This window comes from Pleurodeles waltl, chromosome 10 (assembly GCF_031143425.1).
Source record: "Pleurodeles waltl isolate 20211129_DDA chromosome 10, aPleWal1.hap1.20221129, whole genome shotgun sequence".
NCBI classification, from domain to species: domain Eukaryota; kingdom Metazoa; phylum Chordata; class Amphibia; order Caudata; family Salamandridae; genus Pleurodeles; species Pleurodeles waltl.
The window spans coordinates 2,214,153-2,233,653 of record NC_090449.1 but is presented as its reverse complement, the minus strand read 5'-3'; the positions used below and the strand labels follow the sequence as shown (position 1 = coordinate 2,233,653).

The following is a 19,501-nucleotide window of genomic DNA, read 5'->3' as shown; positions in this document are numbered from 1 at the left end:
CAAACAGCAGCATCCCCAGGTGCATAAGCAGAGAGAGTAGGGATGAGGCTTGCAGAAGTTGTGAACTATGGCTTCTTCAGGAATGTTTGGCAGAGGAGCCAGCTTAGCCCCATGAAGACCATCAACTCTTGCTTTTTTATTTAGGAGCTTTACATAGCACTGCGCAGTCTTGCAGCAGCAGTGTCAGAGCTTCAGAGTGCTGCAGGGGAGTGAGACACGGGTATTGTAAACGGGAAAGTTCTGAAGACCAAGTATTCCAGCCTGCGGCCTCGGACAGTGATCTTCTCCCGAGAGCTGCAGTCGCAGGGCATCTGTTTTCTCAGGGAGAGAGTAGGATGTCCATTTTGTTAGGTATATTTGTCCTTTTGGTCTTGTGGACACTACAGAGGATTTACTTTGAGATCTCTCGAACAACGGCGCAAGTTATCAATGTTTTTTAGCTGGAGCTGAAAGTTGTATGTGCTGTACGCCATCATGGGTGGTCCTTCGGCTGCTCTAGCACGTATAAGGAAGGGGAGCCATGCTGGCAGAGAAACGGGGTCTAGGTACACAAATGTAACAAAAAACAAAAATCGAGATCAGGCTGCGGATCTTTAGGCTGGGGGTGAGGCCTCACGAACAAGACCTAGGCACACTCTGAAGCCTCTAGAGGAATACTTTAGCTTATACTTAAAAGTGGTATTCGTTTTAAATACATCTTAAACAGAATTTGGTTTAAAGTTGTTTCTTGAAGCTGTTGACATATCCTGGCTCTTGTGAACAGAACGGAGGTGAAGACCCACTTGAAGATGTTTACGTGCCATTATCCTAGCAGAAAAACATTTCAAACACCAGACAATCTCCGAGGACCCATTTCTAAACTCACCAGAGGACCCGCTGTTTCCGTTTTCTATCAGCCCGTCTCCATTTTCCACAGGAATCTGCAGTACAAAGAGAAAAGTAAGAAAAAGAGTGTGAAAGGAATTTTCTAGAAGGTCAGAGGGACAGAAGCCATGGGAAATCTCTGCCACGTTCCCTTCAGCCGGTCACGCCACGACCTCGCAACGCGGCAAATTCTAACATCATTAATGAATGGATGGATGGAGTCGAAGGTGGGGATGGAATACATAACCAAACAAAGCACCACGCGTGACGGGACTTCTTGAAGCGCCCCATCAAATCCAAAAACCTATATGTTTAAGAACATCACTGTGGAGTATGGACGGGGCTCTCCAAAGGTACCATTCACCAGTACAAACTACTGACCCATTCACCTGCACACCGGGAAATGTTTCCATCACTCACCATCTCATTTGGGCACACACTCCTTTGTTCCATTTTAACTTTCTAAAAGTTACTTACCGGTAACTACAATTCTTCGGCACTGGTATCTTTCACGATTCTCATGCTTCAATTGTTTTAAGAGGTCAGGCTGGGAGCCCGGGTGTTCATTAACGTAACAGCATTTCAATAAGGCATCTGACATTGAAAACCAATGGAAAACATTCACAGCCCATTAGTAGCCCATCTACCTCATTTTATGACCCAAAGCCTAGCAGATCCAGTGGAGGGGCTCCCGGGTGCCAACCTTTCTCAGAAGCTTTGGCTGAGATTTTCATAGCAAGGTTCTCTGCAGACTTATGAACGAAGCGGAGGTGGGTGCACGTGAATGAAGTAAAGACAACCAACCCTGAAGGAGGAAAGTGTTACCCGGTAAGCATCTGTTCTTAGGGCATTGTGCTGTAGATTCACACGCTTCCACCGTAGGGTGGCAATAAGCAGGGCCTCCATTGTTACTGTTTTTCGTCCAGCAGGTGAGTTTCATGCAGAGTCCTCAAAACATACTACATCAGTACAGTGTGTGTGTAGACAACAATCTGTGGTCATCACCAGCTTCCACCACGGCTCTTAACCTGCAGGAGATTGTCCTGCTTGAGCAGTCGCAATACCGTCTTTTAGTTGATGTCTCTGATGTTGCTGGAATGGCCTTTGTTGTTGGTGGGGATGTCCTGGAAGGCACTTAGAGGTTGAACTGTGAGTAAATGAAAATGTCACTTACCCAGTGTACATCTGTTCGTGGCATTAGTCGCTGCAGATTCACATGTGTGGCACAGTCCGCTGCCTGGTGTTGGGCTCGGAGTATTACAAGTTGTTTTTCTTCGAAGAAGTCTTTTTGGTCACGGGACCGAAGGACTCCTCCCTCTTTGGCTCCATTGCGCATGGGCGTCGACTCCATCTTAGATTGTTTCCCCCGCAGAGGGTGAGGATGGAGTTCTTTGGTATAAATAGTGCCCATGCAATGGAGTGAATATGTATGTACGTTAAGAGTTTCTAATAATTATTTACAAATGTTCAGATGTTTAAGATTTATGATCTACTTCTAAACGGCTACAGGCTTCCCGGGGAGGTGGGAGGGTACATGTGAATCTGCAGCGACTAATGCCACGAACAGATGTACACTGGGTAAGTGACATTTTCAGTTCGATGGCATATGTTGCTGCAGATACACATGTGTGGCATAGATTATAAAGCAGTTACCTCCCCTAAAAGCGGTGGTTTAGCCTGTAGGAGTTGAAGTAGTTTGGAATAATGTTCTTAGTACAGCTTGGCCCACTGTAGCTTGTTGTGCATTTAGTACGTCTACACAGTAGTGTTTAGTAAACGTGTGAGGCGTAGACCAGGTTGCAGCCTTACATATTTCGCTCATAGGAATGTTTCCTAGAAAGGCCATTGTAGCACCTTTCTTTCTGGTTGAGTGTGCCTTTGGTGTAATAGGCAATTCTCTTTTGGCTTTAAGATAGCATGTTTGAATGCATCTGACTATCCATCTAGCAATGCCTTGTTTAGAGATTGGATTTCCTATGTGTGGTTTTTGAAAAGCTATGAACAGTTGTTTTGTTTTTCTGATTAGCTTTGTTCTGTCAATGTAATACATTAGTGCTCTTTTGACGTCTAATGTATGTAGTGCCCTTTCAGCCACAGAATTTGGTTGTGGGAAGAACACTGGCAATTCTACTGTTTGATTTAAATGGAATGGTGAGATTACTTTTGGCAGAAATTTTGGATTTGTTCTTAGAACTATTTTATTGTTGTGTATTTGAATAAATGGTTCTTGTATGGTAAATGCCTGTATTTCACTTACTCTTCTGAGGGATGTGATTGCAATGAGAAATGCGACCTTCCAGGTTAGATATTGCATTTCACAGGAATGCATGGGTTCGAAAGGTGGACCCATGAGTCTTGTTAAGACGATGTTAAGATTCCATGAAGGAACTGGTGGTGTTCTTGGTGGTATAATTCTTTTTAGCCCTTCCATGAATGCTTTAATAACTGGTATTCTAAATAGAGACGATGAATGAGTAGTTTGTAGGTAAGCAGATATTGCTGCGAGGTGTATTTTTATAGATGAAAAAGCGAGATTTGCTTTTTGCAAATGTAGTAAGTATCCTACTATGTCTTTAGTAGAGGCATGTAATGGTTGTATTTGATTGGAATGGCAGTAGTAAACAAATCTTTTCCACTTAGATGCATAGCAGTGTCTAGTGGAAGGTTTTCTAGCTTGTTTTATGACCTCCATGCATTCTTGTGTGAGGTCTAAGTGTCCGAATTCTAGGACTTCAGGAGCCAAATTGCCAGATTCAATGATGCTGGGTTTGGATGCCTGATCTGTTGTTTGTGTTGTGTTAACAGATCTGGCCTGTTGGGTAGTTTGACATGCGGTACTAGTGAAAGGTCTAGTAGAGTTGTATACCGAGGTTGTCTTGCCCATGTGGGTGCTATCAGTATGAGTTTGAGTTGGTTTTGACTCAACTTGTTTACTAGATATGGAAGGAGAGGGAGAGGGGGAGGGGGAAAAGCATACGCAAATATCCCTGACCAACTCATCCATAGAGCATTGCCTTGTGATTCGCGGTGTGGGTACCTGGATGCGAAGTTTTGGCATTTTGAGTTTTCTTTTGTTGCGAACAAATCTATTTGGGGTGTTCCCCAAATTTGAAAGTACTTGTTTAGAACTTGGGGGTGAATTTCCCATTCGTGGACTTGTTGGTGGTCTCGCGAAAGGTTGTCTGCTAGTTGGTTTTGTATTCCTGGAATAAATTGTGCTATTAGGCGAATGTTGTTGTGAATCGCCCACTGCCATATGTTTTGTGTTAGGAGGCACAATTGTGTTGAGTGTGTTCCTCCTTGTTGGTTTAAATAATACATTGTTGTCATGTTGTCCGTTTTGACAAGAATGTATTTGTGTGTTATTATGGGTTGGAAGGCTTTTAACGCTTGAAATACTGCTAACAGTTCTAGGTAATTGATATGAAATTTTGTTTCGTGTATATCCCATTGTCCTTGAATGCTGTGGTGATTGAGGTGTGCTCCCCACCCTGTCATGGAAGCGTCTGTTATAACGTATTGAGGCACTGGGTCCTGAAATGTCCGCCCTTTGTTTAAATTTTTGCTGTTCCACCATAGAAGCGAGAGGTATGTTTGGCGGTTTACCAACACCAGATTTTGAAGTTGACCCTGTGCCTGTGACCATTGTGATGCTAGACACTGTTGTAAGGGTCGCATGTGTAGTCTTGCGTTTGGGACAATGGCTATGCATGATGACATCATGCCTAGAAGTTTTAGCACATGTTTTGCTTGTATCTTTTGGTTTGGAAACATAGCACTTATTACCTTGTGGAATGCCTGCACTCTTTGTGGACTTGGAGTGGCAATTCCTTTTGATGTGTTGATGGTTGCTCCTAGATATTGTTGTGTTTGACACGGTTCTAGGTGTGATTTTGTATAGTTGATGGAAAACCCCAGTTTGTGAAGGGTTTGTATGACAAATGTGGTGTCGTTTGCGCATTTTTTTACTGTGTTGGTCTTGATTAGCCAATCATCTAGGTAAGGGAACACATGTATCTGTTGTCTCCTGATGTGTGCTGCTACTACTGCTAGACATTTTGTGAACACTCTTGGTGCAGTTGTTATTCCGAATGGCAACACCTTGAATTGGTAATGTATTCCTTTGAATACGAACCGTAGGTACTTTCTGTGAGAAGGGTGTATTGGTATATGAAAGTACGCATCCTTTAGGTCTAATGTGGTCATGTAATCTTGCTGTTTGAGCAGTGGAATGATGTCTTGTAGTGTGACCATGTGAAAATGGTCCGATATGATGTAGGTATTTAGTGTCCTGAGATCTAATATTGGTCTTAATGTTTTGTCTTTTTTTGGAATTAGAAAGTACAGGGAGTAAACTCCTGTGTTTTTTTGTTGTACTGGTACTAACTCTATTGCATCCTTTTGCAGTAGTGCTTGAACTTCTAGTCCTAAAAGTTCTAAATGTTGTGGTGACATTTTGCGTGTTTTGGGGGGGATGTTTGGTGGGAAGTTGTGGAATTCTATGCAATAGCCATGTTGGATTATTGCTAATACCCAATTGTCTGTTGTAATCTGTTGCCAAGATTGGTAGAATTGGCTTAGTCTTCCCCCCACTGGTGTTGAGTGAAGGGGTTGCGTGACTTGAAAGTCACTGTTTAGGTGGAGGTGTTTTTGGAGTCTGGAATCTTCCCCTACTCCTTGGGAATTGACCCCCCCGATATCCCCTGAAACCTCCCCTTTGGAAGGAACCCTGATATGGTGTGGTTCTTGTTTGTTGGCTGGTGGTGTCTGTGGGTTGGCCACGAAACCCCCCTCTAAATGGAGTTTTTCTGAAAGAGCCTCTGCTCTGCGGGGAGTAGAGTGCGCCCATGGCCTTGGCCGTGTCTGTGTCCTTTTTAAGTTTTTCAATGGCTGTGTCCACTTCAGAGCCAAACAGTTGTTTCTCGTTGAAGGGCATATTAAGGACAGCCTGCTGGATTTCAGGTTTGAAGCCTGAAGTGCGTAGCCAAGCGTGTCTCCTTATGGTGACAGCAGTGTTGACTGTTCTCGCTGCAGTATCGGCTGCGTCTAGTGAAGAGCGGATTTGATTGTTTGAGATCGTTTGTCCCTCTTCCACTATTTGCTGCGCCCTTTTTTGGTATTCCTGGGGAAGATGGTCTATGAGAAGTTGCATCTCGTCCCAGTGTGCTCGGTCATATCTGGCCAGCAGCGCTTGTGAATTTGCGATGCGCCACTGGTTGGCTGCCTGTGATGCTACTCTTTTCCCTGCCGCATCAAATTTTCGGCTTTCTTTGTCCGGAGGTGGGGCGTCGCCAGATGTATGTGAATTTGCTCTCTTGCGAGCTGCCCCTACTACCACGGAGTCAGGTGGTAACTGCGAAGTAATAAACGCTGGGTCTGTGGGTGGTGGTTTGTATTTCTTATCCACCCTTGGGGTGATGGCTCTTGATTTTACGGGCTCTTCAAAAATTTGTTTTGCGTGCCGTAACATCCCTGGTAGCATTGGGAGACATTGATATTGGCTGTGTGTAGCCGAGAGGGTGTTAAATAAAAAATCATCCTCTATAGGATCGGAATGCAGTTGGACATTGTGGAATTCTGCTGCCCTAGCCACCAGTTGCGAGTATGAGGTACTGTCCTCTGGCGGTGACGGCTTTGTGGGGTATGACTCGGGATCATTGTCCGGCACTGGGGTGTCATACAGGTCCCAAGCGTCTTGATCCTGATCGTCATGACTTATGGTAGTTTGCGCTGGTGAGTGCATTTGTGGCGGTGTTTGTGCCGGCGATGCCTGTGGTGGAGAGGGCGGAGGCGTGACTTTTTTAACCACTTTGGCTTGTGGTTGTGCGTCATCCTTTGGAAGTCCGATCCTTCTTTTCCTCATGATTGGGGGAAGGGTTGATATTTTCCCTGTGTCGTGCTGGATGTACAGACTCTTTTGTGTGTAGTCCGATTCTACACTTTGGAGCTCTTGTCCAAATCTGTGCATTTGGCCACTCATTCCTTGTTCCTCTGAGTAGGATGAAGGTGTGGTATTTTTCGGCGCCGAGAGAGAATCTTTTTTCGGTTTCGGCACCGACAGAATTTTTGTTCCTTTCGGCATGGATTCTCGGTGCCGATGTTTTTCGGTGCCGGTATCTTGTTTTTGTCTCTCGGAGCCGCTTTCTCGGCTCCGAGGTTGCTCCATGGCGGTCCCTCGACCGGAGTCGGGTGTCTTCGCTATGGGCGTGCCCTTTTTCGGCGCCTTCGACGGGTCGCCTGTTTTATGGGTAGAGCCATGGCCTGTTGGCAGTGGCGTCCCCTGGGCTTTCGGTTTGTCGATGGATTTACTTTTCGACGTCTTACTCACGGTTTGTTGCTGTTGTTCGACGTCGGAGTCTCCGGATTCTGATTCCGGAACCGAGAATGTTTCCTCTTCCTCGTCGAAACGTTGTTTTGTCGACGTGGACGCCATTTGTTGACGCCTGGCTCTTCGGTCCCGGAGTGTTTTTCTGGACCGGAAGGCTCGACAGGCTTCACAGGTATCCTCCTTGTGCTCGGGGGACAAGCACAAGTTACAGACCAAGTGCTGATCTGTATAAGGATACTTACTGTGACATTTTGGGCAGAAACGAAACGGGGTCCGTTCCATCGGCTTCGATGTCGCACGCGGTCGGGCCGACCAGGCCCCGATGGGGGATCGAAACTACCCCAAAGTCTTCCGATGATCGGTGTCGATGTACCTAACTATCCCGATACCGAACGGAACAATACTGACGCTTTCTTCCGAGATTCTGACTAACTTTCCGAACCGAAACACGGAGCGAAAAGGAATACGTCCGAACCCGACAGCGGAAAAAAACAATCTAAGATGGAGTCGACGCCCATGCGCAATGGAGCCAAAGAGGGAGGAGTCCTTCGGTCCCGTGACCAAAAAGACTTCTTCGAAGAAAAACAACTTGTAATACTCCGAGCCCAACACCAGGCAGCGGACTGTGCCACACATGTGTATCTGCAGCAACATATGCCATCGAACATAACTTTGTTCGTAAGTCCTGTAAGAACGCCTATTCTGCTTTCTTCAGACCAGCTGCTTTCAGGGTCTCCATTTTAGTCTACGTATGAGCACTCATCTGTGTAACTTCAAAACTAAAGTGGTACCAGAGAAAGCTAGGCTTATAATTGCCTGCTGAGATTCCTGTGTGAGAGCTGTTCAGCAGCCAAGAAAGCCCCAAGTGCTCATCTGCAACAATAACGATGTACTGCCAACAAGGAAGAATCCGCAGCAGAGCTGATTAATTGGTCAGACACCATCAATTCATTTCTATAAAATCCTCCCTGCGACCTCCGGGAAGATCACCCACAAACTGCTGAGGGGAGTCCCAAGAAGGCCAGTTATATCTGTCCAGCAGGGCAGCTGTGCTCCCAGCCTTCATGTGCATGGCTGCTGTAATTCATACTTTGTGCCCACCAGAGGCCAGTTTCCTACTCTTTGTCTGGTGGAACTGTGGACGAACGGTTAGTCAAGTTGTCTGTCTTTGCAACCAAGACCACCACAGAATCAAGAGATCGGAGCAGAGAAATAACGGGTCCTGCTCAGGTCTGTATTTTTCCTAGAGCCATGATGGAGACACTTTCGCTGAATCTGGTGTAAGGGAACGCTTCATCGCTGGCTCTAATAAAGCTGGAACTAGCAGCAGGAGTGGTTCTGAGGAGGAATGCTGGTGAAGAGTCTCAAAAATCGACATCATTGAGGGAGCTGGTAACGAAACGTTGAACTTCACAGCTCCTCATATGAGAACTTCTTGGACAGTATTAATGTTGTCAATAGGTGAGACCCGTGGCGGAGAAGAGTCAAAGGAAGTGTAAACCTCCCCATTTCTGAAGACGTTGCTGAATATTATAAAAGTGTCCTGGACCTTGACCTGGATGTTGATTTGGGCTGGTATCTGCATCTAGACAAGGGCCTTGATGAAGAATGTCTAGAACAGGGGCACTTTGAAGTTGCCCCTGATCGCGATCGGACAAGGCCTAGATCTTGGCTGAGGAGTGTAAGACTGTTGGTCTTACTGGGGAAGAAGATGCCAAAGATGCCTCAGAGGAAGAATCGGAGGTGAAGGACACTGAGTAGCCACTAAAGGAGCTGGTGGCTGTGATGGGAAAGTCTATAAAGAGTCTGGAATGACTCCTGACGATGATCAGGACTATGCTAGTGGGTAGTATGAAACTGAGGTTGATGGTGACCTCGCCCTCATTTTTCTGACACACCAGATGTGGTATCTCTTGACGTCAAATGGCTGCTCAGTGTGCCTTCTATGCCTCAACATCACGGTATCCATCATCTCCTCTTCAACATCGGCTATGCTCTCAATGGCATGTTGCCCTGTACCCTTGCCTCAACGTCTTAGACGAATGGGAACAACTTAGTTTTTTTTTTTTTTTAAAGATTCTCTTTTCAGATCTCCTGGAGTCCTCAAAGGGTGGTAATAGAGCCCTGGTGGGGGACGGACGCTCTCCTTGCTCACGTGAAGTCCCACATTTAGAAAGCACCTCCTGCTGTCTTTGCCATTCTCGCAATTTTTTCTCCACGTCCTTCAGGTACGCCTGGGAAAGGTCTTGCTGTGGTGACATTTGCCAGGAAAGCAGAGTATACAGAGATCATGGAGATCTGATATTGCCTTTTTTCTGCCACAGGCAGGACATTTGGCAAACAAAGAATAAAGTTAAAGTAATTGGCCAATATAGTCTACTTTATAGGCTGTAAAATGTTTTTAAAAGATTTGTGCCAAGTTCTGGCCTTCCTGAAGTATGGCGAATATCTGCACTTAACATATACTCTAAAGAAGTTCTCTGGGATCCCGCAGTGTGGGCGGCACTAGTCCGTGTTTAAGATTTTAAGCTCAGACACCTTGCCTCAATGTTGCCAGAGGACAGTGGCACACCTTGGTGGGGGTGGCTTCTGCACAGGGCTAGGTACACCCAAACCCGTGGGGCAGTGCTCTGGCTTGTATGTGGCATTTGTGATTTTGCGTGTCAACATTACTCCAGATTCTCCAAGCCGTCCTAGCGTGCAGGCCAGAGCAGAAGGAGGTGAACAGAGTGCCTTACTCTTCTTTCTTCTTGTGATCGAGCTTCCAAGGAGTCTGGCTCGGAGCTGATGACCTTTGGTTTAATTACATGATGGGGAAATGGAGGTTGCCTGCGCCAAGTGGCCTCACCGAAGACGTGTGGAATAACTTCAACGGATTGCTGCATCTGGAGGTGGTCCTACTGAAGCACACTAAAGCAAAAAGTGATGGATGGCATCTGGAGGTGGTCCTACTGAAGCACACTAAAGCAAAAAGTGATGGATGGCATCTGGAGGTGGTCCTACTGAAGCAGACTAAAGCAAAAAGTGATGGATGGCATCTGGAGGTGGTCCTACTGAAGCAGACTAAAGCAAAAAGTGATGGATGGCATCTGGAGGTGGTCCTACTGAAGCACACTAAAACAAAAAGTGATGGATGGCATCTGGAGGTGGTCCTACTGAAGCACACTAAAACAAAAAGTGATGGATGGCATCTGGAGGTGGTCCTACTGAAGCACACTAAAGCAAAAAGTGATGGATGGCATCTGGAGGTGGTCCTACTGAAGCACACTAAAGCAAAAAGTGATGGATGGAATGCTTGAATTCATCTCAGCCACTAGTATTTACGCAGCCCGCATCCCAATCCATCATTATTTTGCACACCATGCCACCCAGGTTTGGACCCAGCTATAAGCAAATCAGTGTTGACACTGCTCCAGTGGGCAGCCCAGCCTGAACTGGCAGGCCACATCCCCCCCAAACCCAGAACACAAGCAACCCAGGGACCGGTTTCCCCCTAGTTGGGGCTCATCAGCCCGGCATAGCCAGGTTCCAGGGATACCCATCCCACTTAGAGCAACACACTAAAGAATACAAAGAGTGATGGAACGCTCAAATTAATCTTGGTCGGTGGAGCTTACTCTTGGTCACATCCCAGGCCATTGTTACTTTGCACACCATTGCACCCAGGCTAGTCTGTACCTACTGGAGCAAGGTCAAGACTGGTTTGCATTCGGCTGGGTCCAAACTGAGGTGACATGGTGGGCAAAAAATGGTGGACTGGAGTGAGGCCCATAGCGACTGCCAGAGACAGATTAATTCAAGCCTTCCATCCATCACCTTGTTCTAGACATGAGCCCAGCATCTGCCTCTGCTCTCAAAGGGTCACTTTGCCCCCGACGATGAGGCAGGCAGCTCAGCAGTTGTCCATGCTCCAGGGAGAGACCCAAATTTAAGACCCCATGAGGGTGAGTCCAGGGATATTTCGGAAGGTATTGAGGACATTTCCAGATGGGTCTCAGTTCCAAAAGCCCCTATGCCTCTGGCATCATTATGGAAGTGAAGGTGCCCTGATGGCTGTGGGCACCCAGAGGGTGGGGGGGGGGGGGGGGGGGGGAGTGCTGGGCTCTGGTGACAGTCGCTGATAGAGTAATGACATAATGGCTTTTCCTGGTGGCTGGACAGGAGTAGATCAGGTTCCAAGAGAATCGAAGGTGCCAAGTTCAGGAGCCGCTTCGAAACACGTCCAAACCTGATGACAGTAAAAAAAATAATTGGACAAAGCCCATGCGCATTGACAACTACTGGTGGAGTCACCATGCCTCCGGACTCGAAACAATTCTTGAAACAAAACCAGCTGGAAGCATCTGAGCCCAACACTACATGATAGAAGTATGCAGAGCATGTGTATATACAAGCTACATGTACGCAACTTTCTTTTCCAGCACTGGCTCTTTCATAAATACACGTGTGAATAGATAGCAAGAATGCAGGACCTTACTGACAAAGTTACAGGAAACTAGACTTACCTTCAGGGAAAAGGCTGTGGTGTACCGTGCCACCTGTCCGACCGCAGTCCCAGCTTGTGACTGGAGATCTAGACAGCAATGCTTGGTTAAAGTGTGGGTGAAATACCTATCTTGCATATGTCTAATAGGGGAAACACCAGCCAAGAGTGCAGTTGTGGTAGCCATGTCTCTTGCTCAAAGTACTGCTACTAAGTGGCTCAGAGGACAGCTAGTTTGGGCACAGCAGAAGCAGCAGCACTCCGTGATCCAATGAGATGCCCTTTTGAAAGGGGCCATCCTTTGTTAGAATTTCTGCATGAAACAAACAGTTGATCCATTTAATGAGCGGTCTTTGGACCCATGTCTAAATGTCTACATCAATAGAACAGTGATCTTTCTGCAGCCAGATGTGAGGGAAAAATATTGATAAGTGAACTTTCTCATTCCAATAGAACAATATAAGCAGGCTTTATAGCTAAGAATGTATTTGACTGGCGCGTCTACTGCTACAAAGAAGAAAGTCTTCCATGAGAGCATTTGAAGATCTCATGAAGAGGTTTGCAGGGCTCTTCACTAGAGCTTCTACCACCACGCTGACTTTCCACGCTGGGGGAATTCTTTGTTAAAGGGGGGAGTGCAAAGCACATCTCAGATTCACCGTAGCTGAGAGTAAGGGTAGAGCGCTGTAGTTCTGAGATTCTGATATGCCTGCTGTATGCAAGTCTAATCAAAGAATTTCGAGCCCTACTCTGCCAAATGTCCGTAAGGTAGGTCCTCATGTGGAGGGATGAAAAGGGTTCCATATTAGCTGATGCCTAAATGACAAATCTTTTCCATTTCAAAGAATTTTTTTACTGTGGAAGTTGTTCCAGCTATTTGATCAATCTCCTTACAATTTGGTGGAATGTTTAGAAAAGCGTAGTCTAGGTCAGCAGCAGCCGGGCAGCTGGGCGTAGGGAAGACGACTTACAGTGAAGTATGGGGCCTTGATTTCTGGAAAGAAAGGATGGATCTAGCATGAACTGGATCAGCTTTTCTGATGGCAGACTACACGGCTCTTAGAATCAAAACTGACTAGAGTTCTGGGGCCATATTGTAGAAATAGAAAGCAAAAGCCTATGAGGAGAATTGAACCCCTGCCAAGCGCCTTCCCACTCCATTCTCCCAACTGACTGGATAGACTTGGTCATAAATTTAGGTGGATGGGCTTCCCGTAGTCTATGTATCTTTTCGAACAGTTTTCAGTGTCCACACTGGCCGAGTGCCAAATCTGACGACCTGGAATTATTCAACCATGTGAATCTATGAAGGATCCAGCACTAGAACACAAGATATTCCAACCAGTACAGAAGGGACAGGAGAACCACCAATGCTTGAGATGGCCATCGCCTGTCAGAGCAACACTTCTTTACTAAAGAAAGGTTTTATAGACACATCAAGTATGAAGGGTGCGTTACAATAAAGATATGGGACAAGGAGGCTGGAAGAAGGCCAAGTCCTAGTATTGCACAGAGCTTCATTGTTGATGGATACAAGGAAAAACGTTGTGAAAAATAAGCGAATTTTTACTATCCAACCCCCACATGACAAACATGTACTGCATGTGAATTTGAAACACACTTGCAGCAAACACCGAAGCAGGTAAAGGCAGAAAAAAATACACTGACATTCTGTAGAAGGCCCAGAGAGTTAATGAAAAGATTATTTCACCTGCCGCCACCCCCACCACACGCAGTAGATATGACATAGCGCGTCAGATCAGCTCTGCGGACAGTCGCACTGACCTAGCACAAATTCAGGACAAAGGGGCAAGGCTGCTTCTCACAGCGTATACAATGGGTCTGATCAAAGAGAAACGTCTGGCTCGTGGCACACACTTCAGGCCTCCACCGGTGGTGAACCTGAGCCCATTAGACTAGCCTTTCCAAGGTTAGAAAAAGCACAGGACAATTATGCATCCAACTGCTAAATGACTTGATAATGTATAAAGTTAATACATTCAAAACAAGTCTTCAAATGCAAAACCTGCAGGACAGGAGGCGAGGGGAGCAGATGAGGTGAAGAGTTAAAAGGAAGAAGAGTAGATGTCCAGGAGAATACAAGGACAGTACAGCTTACAGAGGAAGTACACAACTCATTAGCGGTACAGACGAGGCAGTAATCAGGAAGAGAGATGTTCCTTTCAGCTAGTGTTCTCTGCCATCCCCCGTTTCAGAAGGGACACAATACAGTCCGAGCCAACAGAAGAAGTGAGTGAGGGCCCAGGGAGGGGAGTCCTAGCACCAGCTCCTTCACAGCATCGAGCTAGTATGGACAAAGTCCTACCTTCTGCGGCTGGTTCCTGCTGTTCTCCTTCAGGGCTACCAACTCCTTGGTCATTTTACTCTGAAGTCGCTGCCGGAGCTCAGTTAGCTTCTCCAGAAGGTTGGATACCTCCTTTGACGCCAGTGCCTGCCTCGCCCGGTCCTGCCATGTGATGGCCCTCTCAGTCAGGCACTGCAGGGCTTCTCCTTCAGGAAGCCTCACTGGCAGCTTCTGCAATGCTACAAGGAGCGACAAGATCGTCTCAAGGCGTGGCCGGCGTGAACGCATACACAGCGGACATAAGAACTTGGAGTCCCACTCCCACCAGGCGAGGGAGTGCTTCTGGCTAGTCAGCTTTGGACACAAAACACAGCTGCCATGGAACCAGTCCTTGCAGAGATCACACTGCAGCATGAGGTCCGTTGGCGGCAGCCCACACACGCAGTAATCCACCTGCTCCGTGGACCCCTGGGCAGTGCCAGCCTTACACAAGTTCCTCTTCTGCAGCTGCAGGATGCCCTCTTTCTCCTTCTGCTCCCCTTCTCTGAACGCCACAACCTGACAAGAGAAAAAACAAAATTAGACCAGCAGCAGGACACCGTTGGGAAGGAAGCAAACACAAAGGATAAGAACATTCCATGCGTCTTACATGAAGAACAGGCAACATATAACTTTAAAAGCTCAAAATAACTGACTTAGTGGCGTGTAACCAAGAAGACTGAAGGGACCAGTGGGCACATTTGATAAAAACTTCCCAACAAGCTTAAACTAGCTAAACTTGCAATTGTGTAAGAATTCTCCATACCAATATCTACTCAAACCAACTTGAAAACACACGGAACACCAGCTTGCAGAAGCTTGTCAGTAGAAGAGCACAGCCTTGACCTATACTGCCGCAAGCCCCAACTCAGACAGGTCTGCTTCTAGGCCTCGAAACACCTTCTCTTGCCCTCAGGAAAGCAGGTCATTTATAATAAAAGCCATGACAACTGCAAACCACCGCAGCTGTAACAGCCACGTAAGACAGCTCAAGTCACCCTCCCCAACCATGCTCTACATCAGCTGCATTGGGGACAATCAACCCCACATGTATTTTCTATTGAATACTTTAAAAACAGATCACACAATCCTCACAAAGCACTTTGAGAATCACAGACATTTACCTGATGATTAAACCAAGTTGCTGTAAATCTGCACACAAAGGCGCACATTGTGTAGGTAACTGGCTGTCTGTGTAGTGTACCAACGTAAGGGTAGACTATGAAGGGGGGTTGGGAGCACACTGCCTCACTTCCCAGCACAGTTCGCCCCTTTGCATCCTGGTAAATGCAGTTCATAGTTCGCGCTTACTTGAAAATTATCTGTAGTTTTTCACCAAAGTTGGTGCAGACATTGCTGTATCTCTCTAGACACGGGTTTCTGGGTTTAGCCCTTCATCAGTAGAGAAGAAAAACTACAGATTTAGATTATCTGAATCCTGTAAATACTTTATCAATTTTCATGGGTTCTAAAAGTTCCTACTAGGTGCAATTTCTGGTGCGCTAATGTTATCTATTTATGAAAAACATGTACTGCATTCAGATACTTCACAGCAACTCACAGGTCTCTTCTCCTCGACTTAAGACTAGGTCAGCGCACCCTCAGCAGCACCGGGGCGGCCGGGTGCAGGGTGCAAACAGCATTGGGCTCCCAATGCTTTCCAGTAGGGGGACCCCAGGGGTCACAAAGATGCAGCAGGCTGAGTCCAGGGGCTTGACAAGGAGGATGGCTGTCTGCTGAACATTGCTGGACTAGTGGTGGGATTCCCCAAGGCCAGGAGGCTGCAGGTGCAGGAGTACCTTTAGATGTCAGGAATCTTAGTCCGGTTCTCTCGCGGTCAGGGGGGTTCTCTGGATTTAGGCTTCAAGCATTGTCTGGTTGGTCAGGAGGGGTCAACCCAGGGAGGACACAAGGTTGGAATCACCTGGAGAACTGCTGTGGACCGGTGGGCCACCTCGACTTGGGCCAAGGGCGTTGGGTACAGAGGGGTCAGGACTCGTGCAGCCGCGGCAGTTCTGGAGTCCTTTTGAAGGGTGTCTTCTGGACAGAGACGTCGTCCTCTGGAGTTCTTGGTCCTCTGGTGGGAAGGCAGTCCTCTAGTAGTTTGGAGAGGTCGCTGGTCCTGTAGGATTTGTCGCCTTTTGGTAGCAGATTCCTTGAAGCTACGGACAGGCAGCTAGGGCCGGGGCCAAGTCAGTTGTCATCTGGAGTCTTCACTGCTGGGAGTTCAGCTTAGCAGTCCTTTCTTCATGTAGAACCCTTAAATCTTAGATTTAGGAACGTTACAGGAGTCAGAGGGCAGTAGCCAATAAATGCGGTCCCTGAGAGTGGCTAAACCCCTCCTGTGTCCACTCCTTTTCTTTTGGGGGGGGGGGGGGGGGGGCTACACAAACTCCTATCCCTATTGATCCTTGTCCTCCAAACCAAGATGGAGGATTTTGCAAGGAGGGAGTCACTTCAGCTCTGGACACTTTGGGGGTAGTCCCAGCTGAAGTGATCAAAACCTCCGGCCACCCCCACCCCCCTCCTTTTACCAAATTTTCCCACGGACTTGCTGCCAAAATTGGGGCTTTGTCAGGGGGGGCAGGGATCTCCACTAGCTGGAGTGCCCTGGGGCACTGTAACAGGAGGCCTGAGCCTTTGAGGTTCACCACCAGGTGTTACAGTCCATGCAGGGGAAAGGTGTGCAGAGCAGGCTTTTAGGACTCAGCACCACGACTCTCACCCCATGGGGTCAGAAACATATCTGTTAGTGGCAGGCTGGAAAATACTGGTCAACCTTACACTAAAGGGTTGGTTAAAATACAGGGAGCATCTCTAAGATGCCCTCTGGGTGCATTGTACAATAAATTCAACACTGGCATCAGTGTGGGTTTATTGTGCTGAGACGTTTTGACACCAAACGTCTTCGATATCAAACTTCCCAGTATTCAGTGTAGCCATCATGGAACTGTGGAGTTCGTTTTGACAAACTCCCAGCCCATATACTTAATATGGCTACCCTGCCCTTACAATGTCTAAGAAGGGACTTAAGACACTGTTGGGGTTTATTGCTCATGCAGCTGTGCCCTCACCTGTGGTATAGTGCACCCTGCCTAGAGGGCTGTAAGGTCTGCTAGAGGGGTGACTTACCTATGCCACAGGCAGTAGTTGGTGGGCATGTCACCCGGAGAGGTATGCCATGTCGGGTACCTTTTTCTCCCCACCAGTACACACCAGCTGCAATGGCAGTGTGCATGTGTTAGGTGAGGGGTCGCTTAGGGTGGCAGAACACATGCTGCAGCCCTTCGGGACCTTCCCTGGTCACAGGACCCTTGGTACCACTGGTACCTTTTACAAGGGACTTATCTGTGTGCCAGGGGTGTGCCAACTGTTGAAACAATGGTATATTTTTACGGAAAGAACACTGGTGCTGGGGCCTGGTTAGCAGGGTCCCAGCACACTTCTCAGTCAAGTCAGCATCAATATCATGCAAAAAGTGTATGTGTGTGTTGTTAGGGGGTGGGGGGAGGAGGGGGGGGGGGGGGGGGGGGGGGATAAAATCAAGCCAAAACAGGGACATATGTTGTGGTGCTGGGCATTCTTCCACAGGTTTGGAAGGGGTGTCCAGCTCTTTGTGAAGTTGGTCCATCTATTGTCGAAGCATGTAGGAAGTTGGCTCTGTATGTGCTATTTCAAAGTAAGGAATAGCATGCACAGAGTCCAAGGGTTCCCCTTAGAGGTAAAATAGTGGTAAAAATAGATAATACTAATGCTCTATTTTGTGGTAGTGTGGTCGAGCAGTAGGCTTATCCAAGGAGTAGTGTTAAGCATTTGTTGTACATACACAGACAATAAATGAGGTACACACACTCAGAGACAAATCCAGCCAATAGGTTTTTATATAGAAAAATATCTTTTCTTAGTTTATTTTAAGAACCACAGGTTCAAATTCTACATGTAATATCTCATTCGAAAGGTATTGCAGGTAAGTACTTTAGGAACTTCAAATCATCAAAATTGCATGTATACTTTTCAAGTTATTCACAAATAGCGGTTTTAAAAGTGGACACTTAGTGCAATTTTCACAGTTCCTAGGGGAGGTAAGTTTTTGTTAGTTTTACCAGGTAAGTAAGACACTTACAGGGTTCAGTTCTTGGTCCAAGGTAGCCCACCGTTGGGGGTTCAGAGCAACCCCAAAGTCACCACACCAGCAGCTCAGGGCCGGTCAGGTGCAGAGTTCAAAGTGGTGCCCAAAACACATAGGCTAGAATGGAGAGAAGGGGGTGCCCCGGTTCCGGTCTGCTTGCAGGTAAGTACCCGCGTCTTCGGAGGGCAGACCAGGGGGGTTTGTAGGGCACCGGGGGGGACACAGGTCCACACAGAAATTTCACCCTCAGCGGCGCGGGGGCGGCCGGGTGCAGTGTAGAAACAAGCGTCGGGTTCGCAATGTTAGTCTATGAGAGATCTCGGGATCTCTTCAGCGCTGCAGGCAGGCAAGGGGGGGATTCCTCGGGGAAACCTCCACTTGGGCAAGGGAGAGGGACTCCTGGGGGTCACTTCTCCAGTGAAAGTCCGGTCCTTCAGGTCCTGGGGGCTGCGGGTGCAGGGTCTCTCCCAGGCGTCGGGACTTTAGGTTCAAAGAGTCGCGGTCAGGGGAAGCCTCGGGATTCCCTCTGCAGGCGGCGCTGTGGGGGCTCAGGGGGGACAGGTTTTGGTACTCACAGTATCAGAGTAGTCCTGGGGTCCCTCCTGAGGTGTTGGATCGCCACCAGCCGAGTCGGGGTCGCCGGGTGCAGTGTTGCAAGTCTCACGCTTCTTGCGGGGAGCTTGCAGGGTTCTTTAAAGCTGCTGGAAACAAAGTTGTAGCTTTTCTTGGAGCAGGTCCGCTGTCCTCGGGAGTTTCTTGTCTTTTCGAAGCAGGGGCAGTCCTCAGAGGATGTCGAGGTCGCTGGTCCCTTTGGAAGGCGTCGCTGGAGCAGGATCTTTGGAAGGCAGGAGACAGGCCGGTGAGTTTCTGGAGCCAAGGCAGTTGTCGTCTTCTGGTCTTCCGCTGCAGGGGTTTTCAGCTGGGCAGTCCTTCTTCTTGTAGTTGCAGGAATCTAATTTTCTAGGGTTCAGGGGAGCCCTTAAATACTAAATTTAAGGGCGTGTTTAGGTCTGGGGGGTTAGTAGCCAATGGCTACTAGCCCTGAGGGTGGGTACACCCTCTTTGTGCCTCCTCCCAAGGGGAGGGGGTCACAATCCTAACCCTATTGGGGGAATCCTCCATCTGCAAGATGGAGGATTTCTAAAAGTTAGAGTCACTTCAGCTCAGGACACCTTAGGGGCTGTCCTGACTGGCCAGTGACTCCTCCTTGTTGCTTTCTTTGTTCCCTCCAGCCTTGCCGCCAAAAGTGGGGGCCGTGGCCGGAGGGGGCGGGCAACTCCACTAAGCTGGAGTGCCCTGCTGGGCTGTGACAAAGGGGTGAGCCTTTGAGGCTCACCGCCAGGTGTTACAGCT

The 19,501-nt window shown here is 47.7% G+C and overlaps 1 protein-coding gene across 4 annotated transcripts in view; it reads right to left on the bottom strand.

The window, feature by feature from the left end:
* KDM5C (lysine demethylase 5C) overlaps positions 1–19,501 on the bottom strand; it is a 457,813-nt gene that overhangs the window by 80,897 nt on the left and 357,415 nt on the right. For all 4 annotated transcript variants that reach the window (XM_069209299.1, XM_069209300.1, XM_069209301.1 and 1 more), the window contains 2 exons: positions 14,002–14,538; positions 866–920 (listed from right to left, as the gene is read on the bottom strand). In XM_069209299.1, coding sequence (XP_069065400.1) covers positions 866–920; positions 14,002–14,538 — 592 coding nt within the window. The remainder of the gene's footprint in view (positions 1–865; positions 921–14,001; positions 14,539–19,501) is intronic.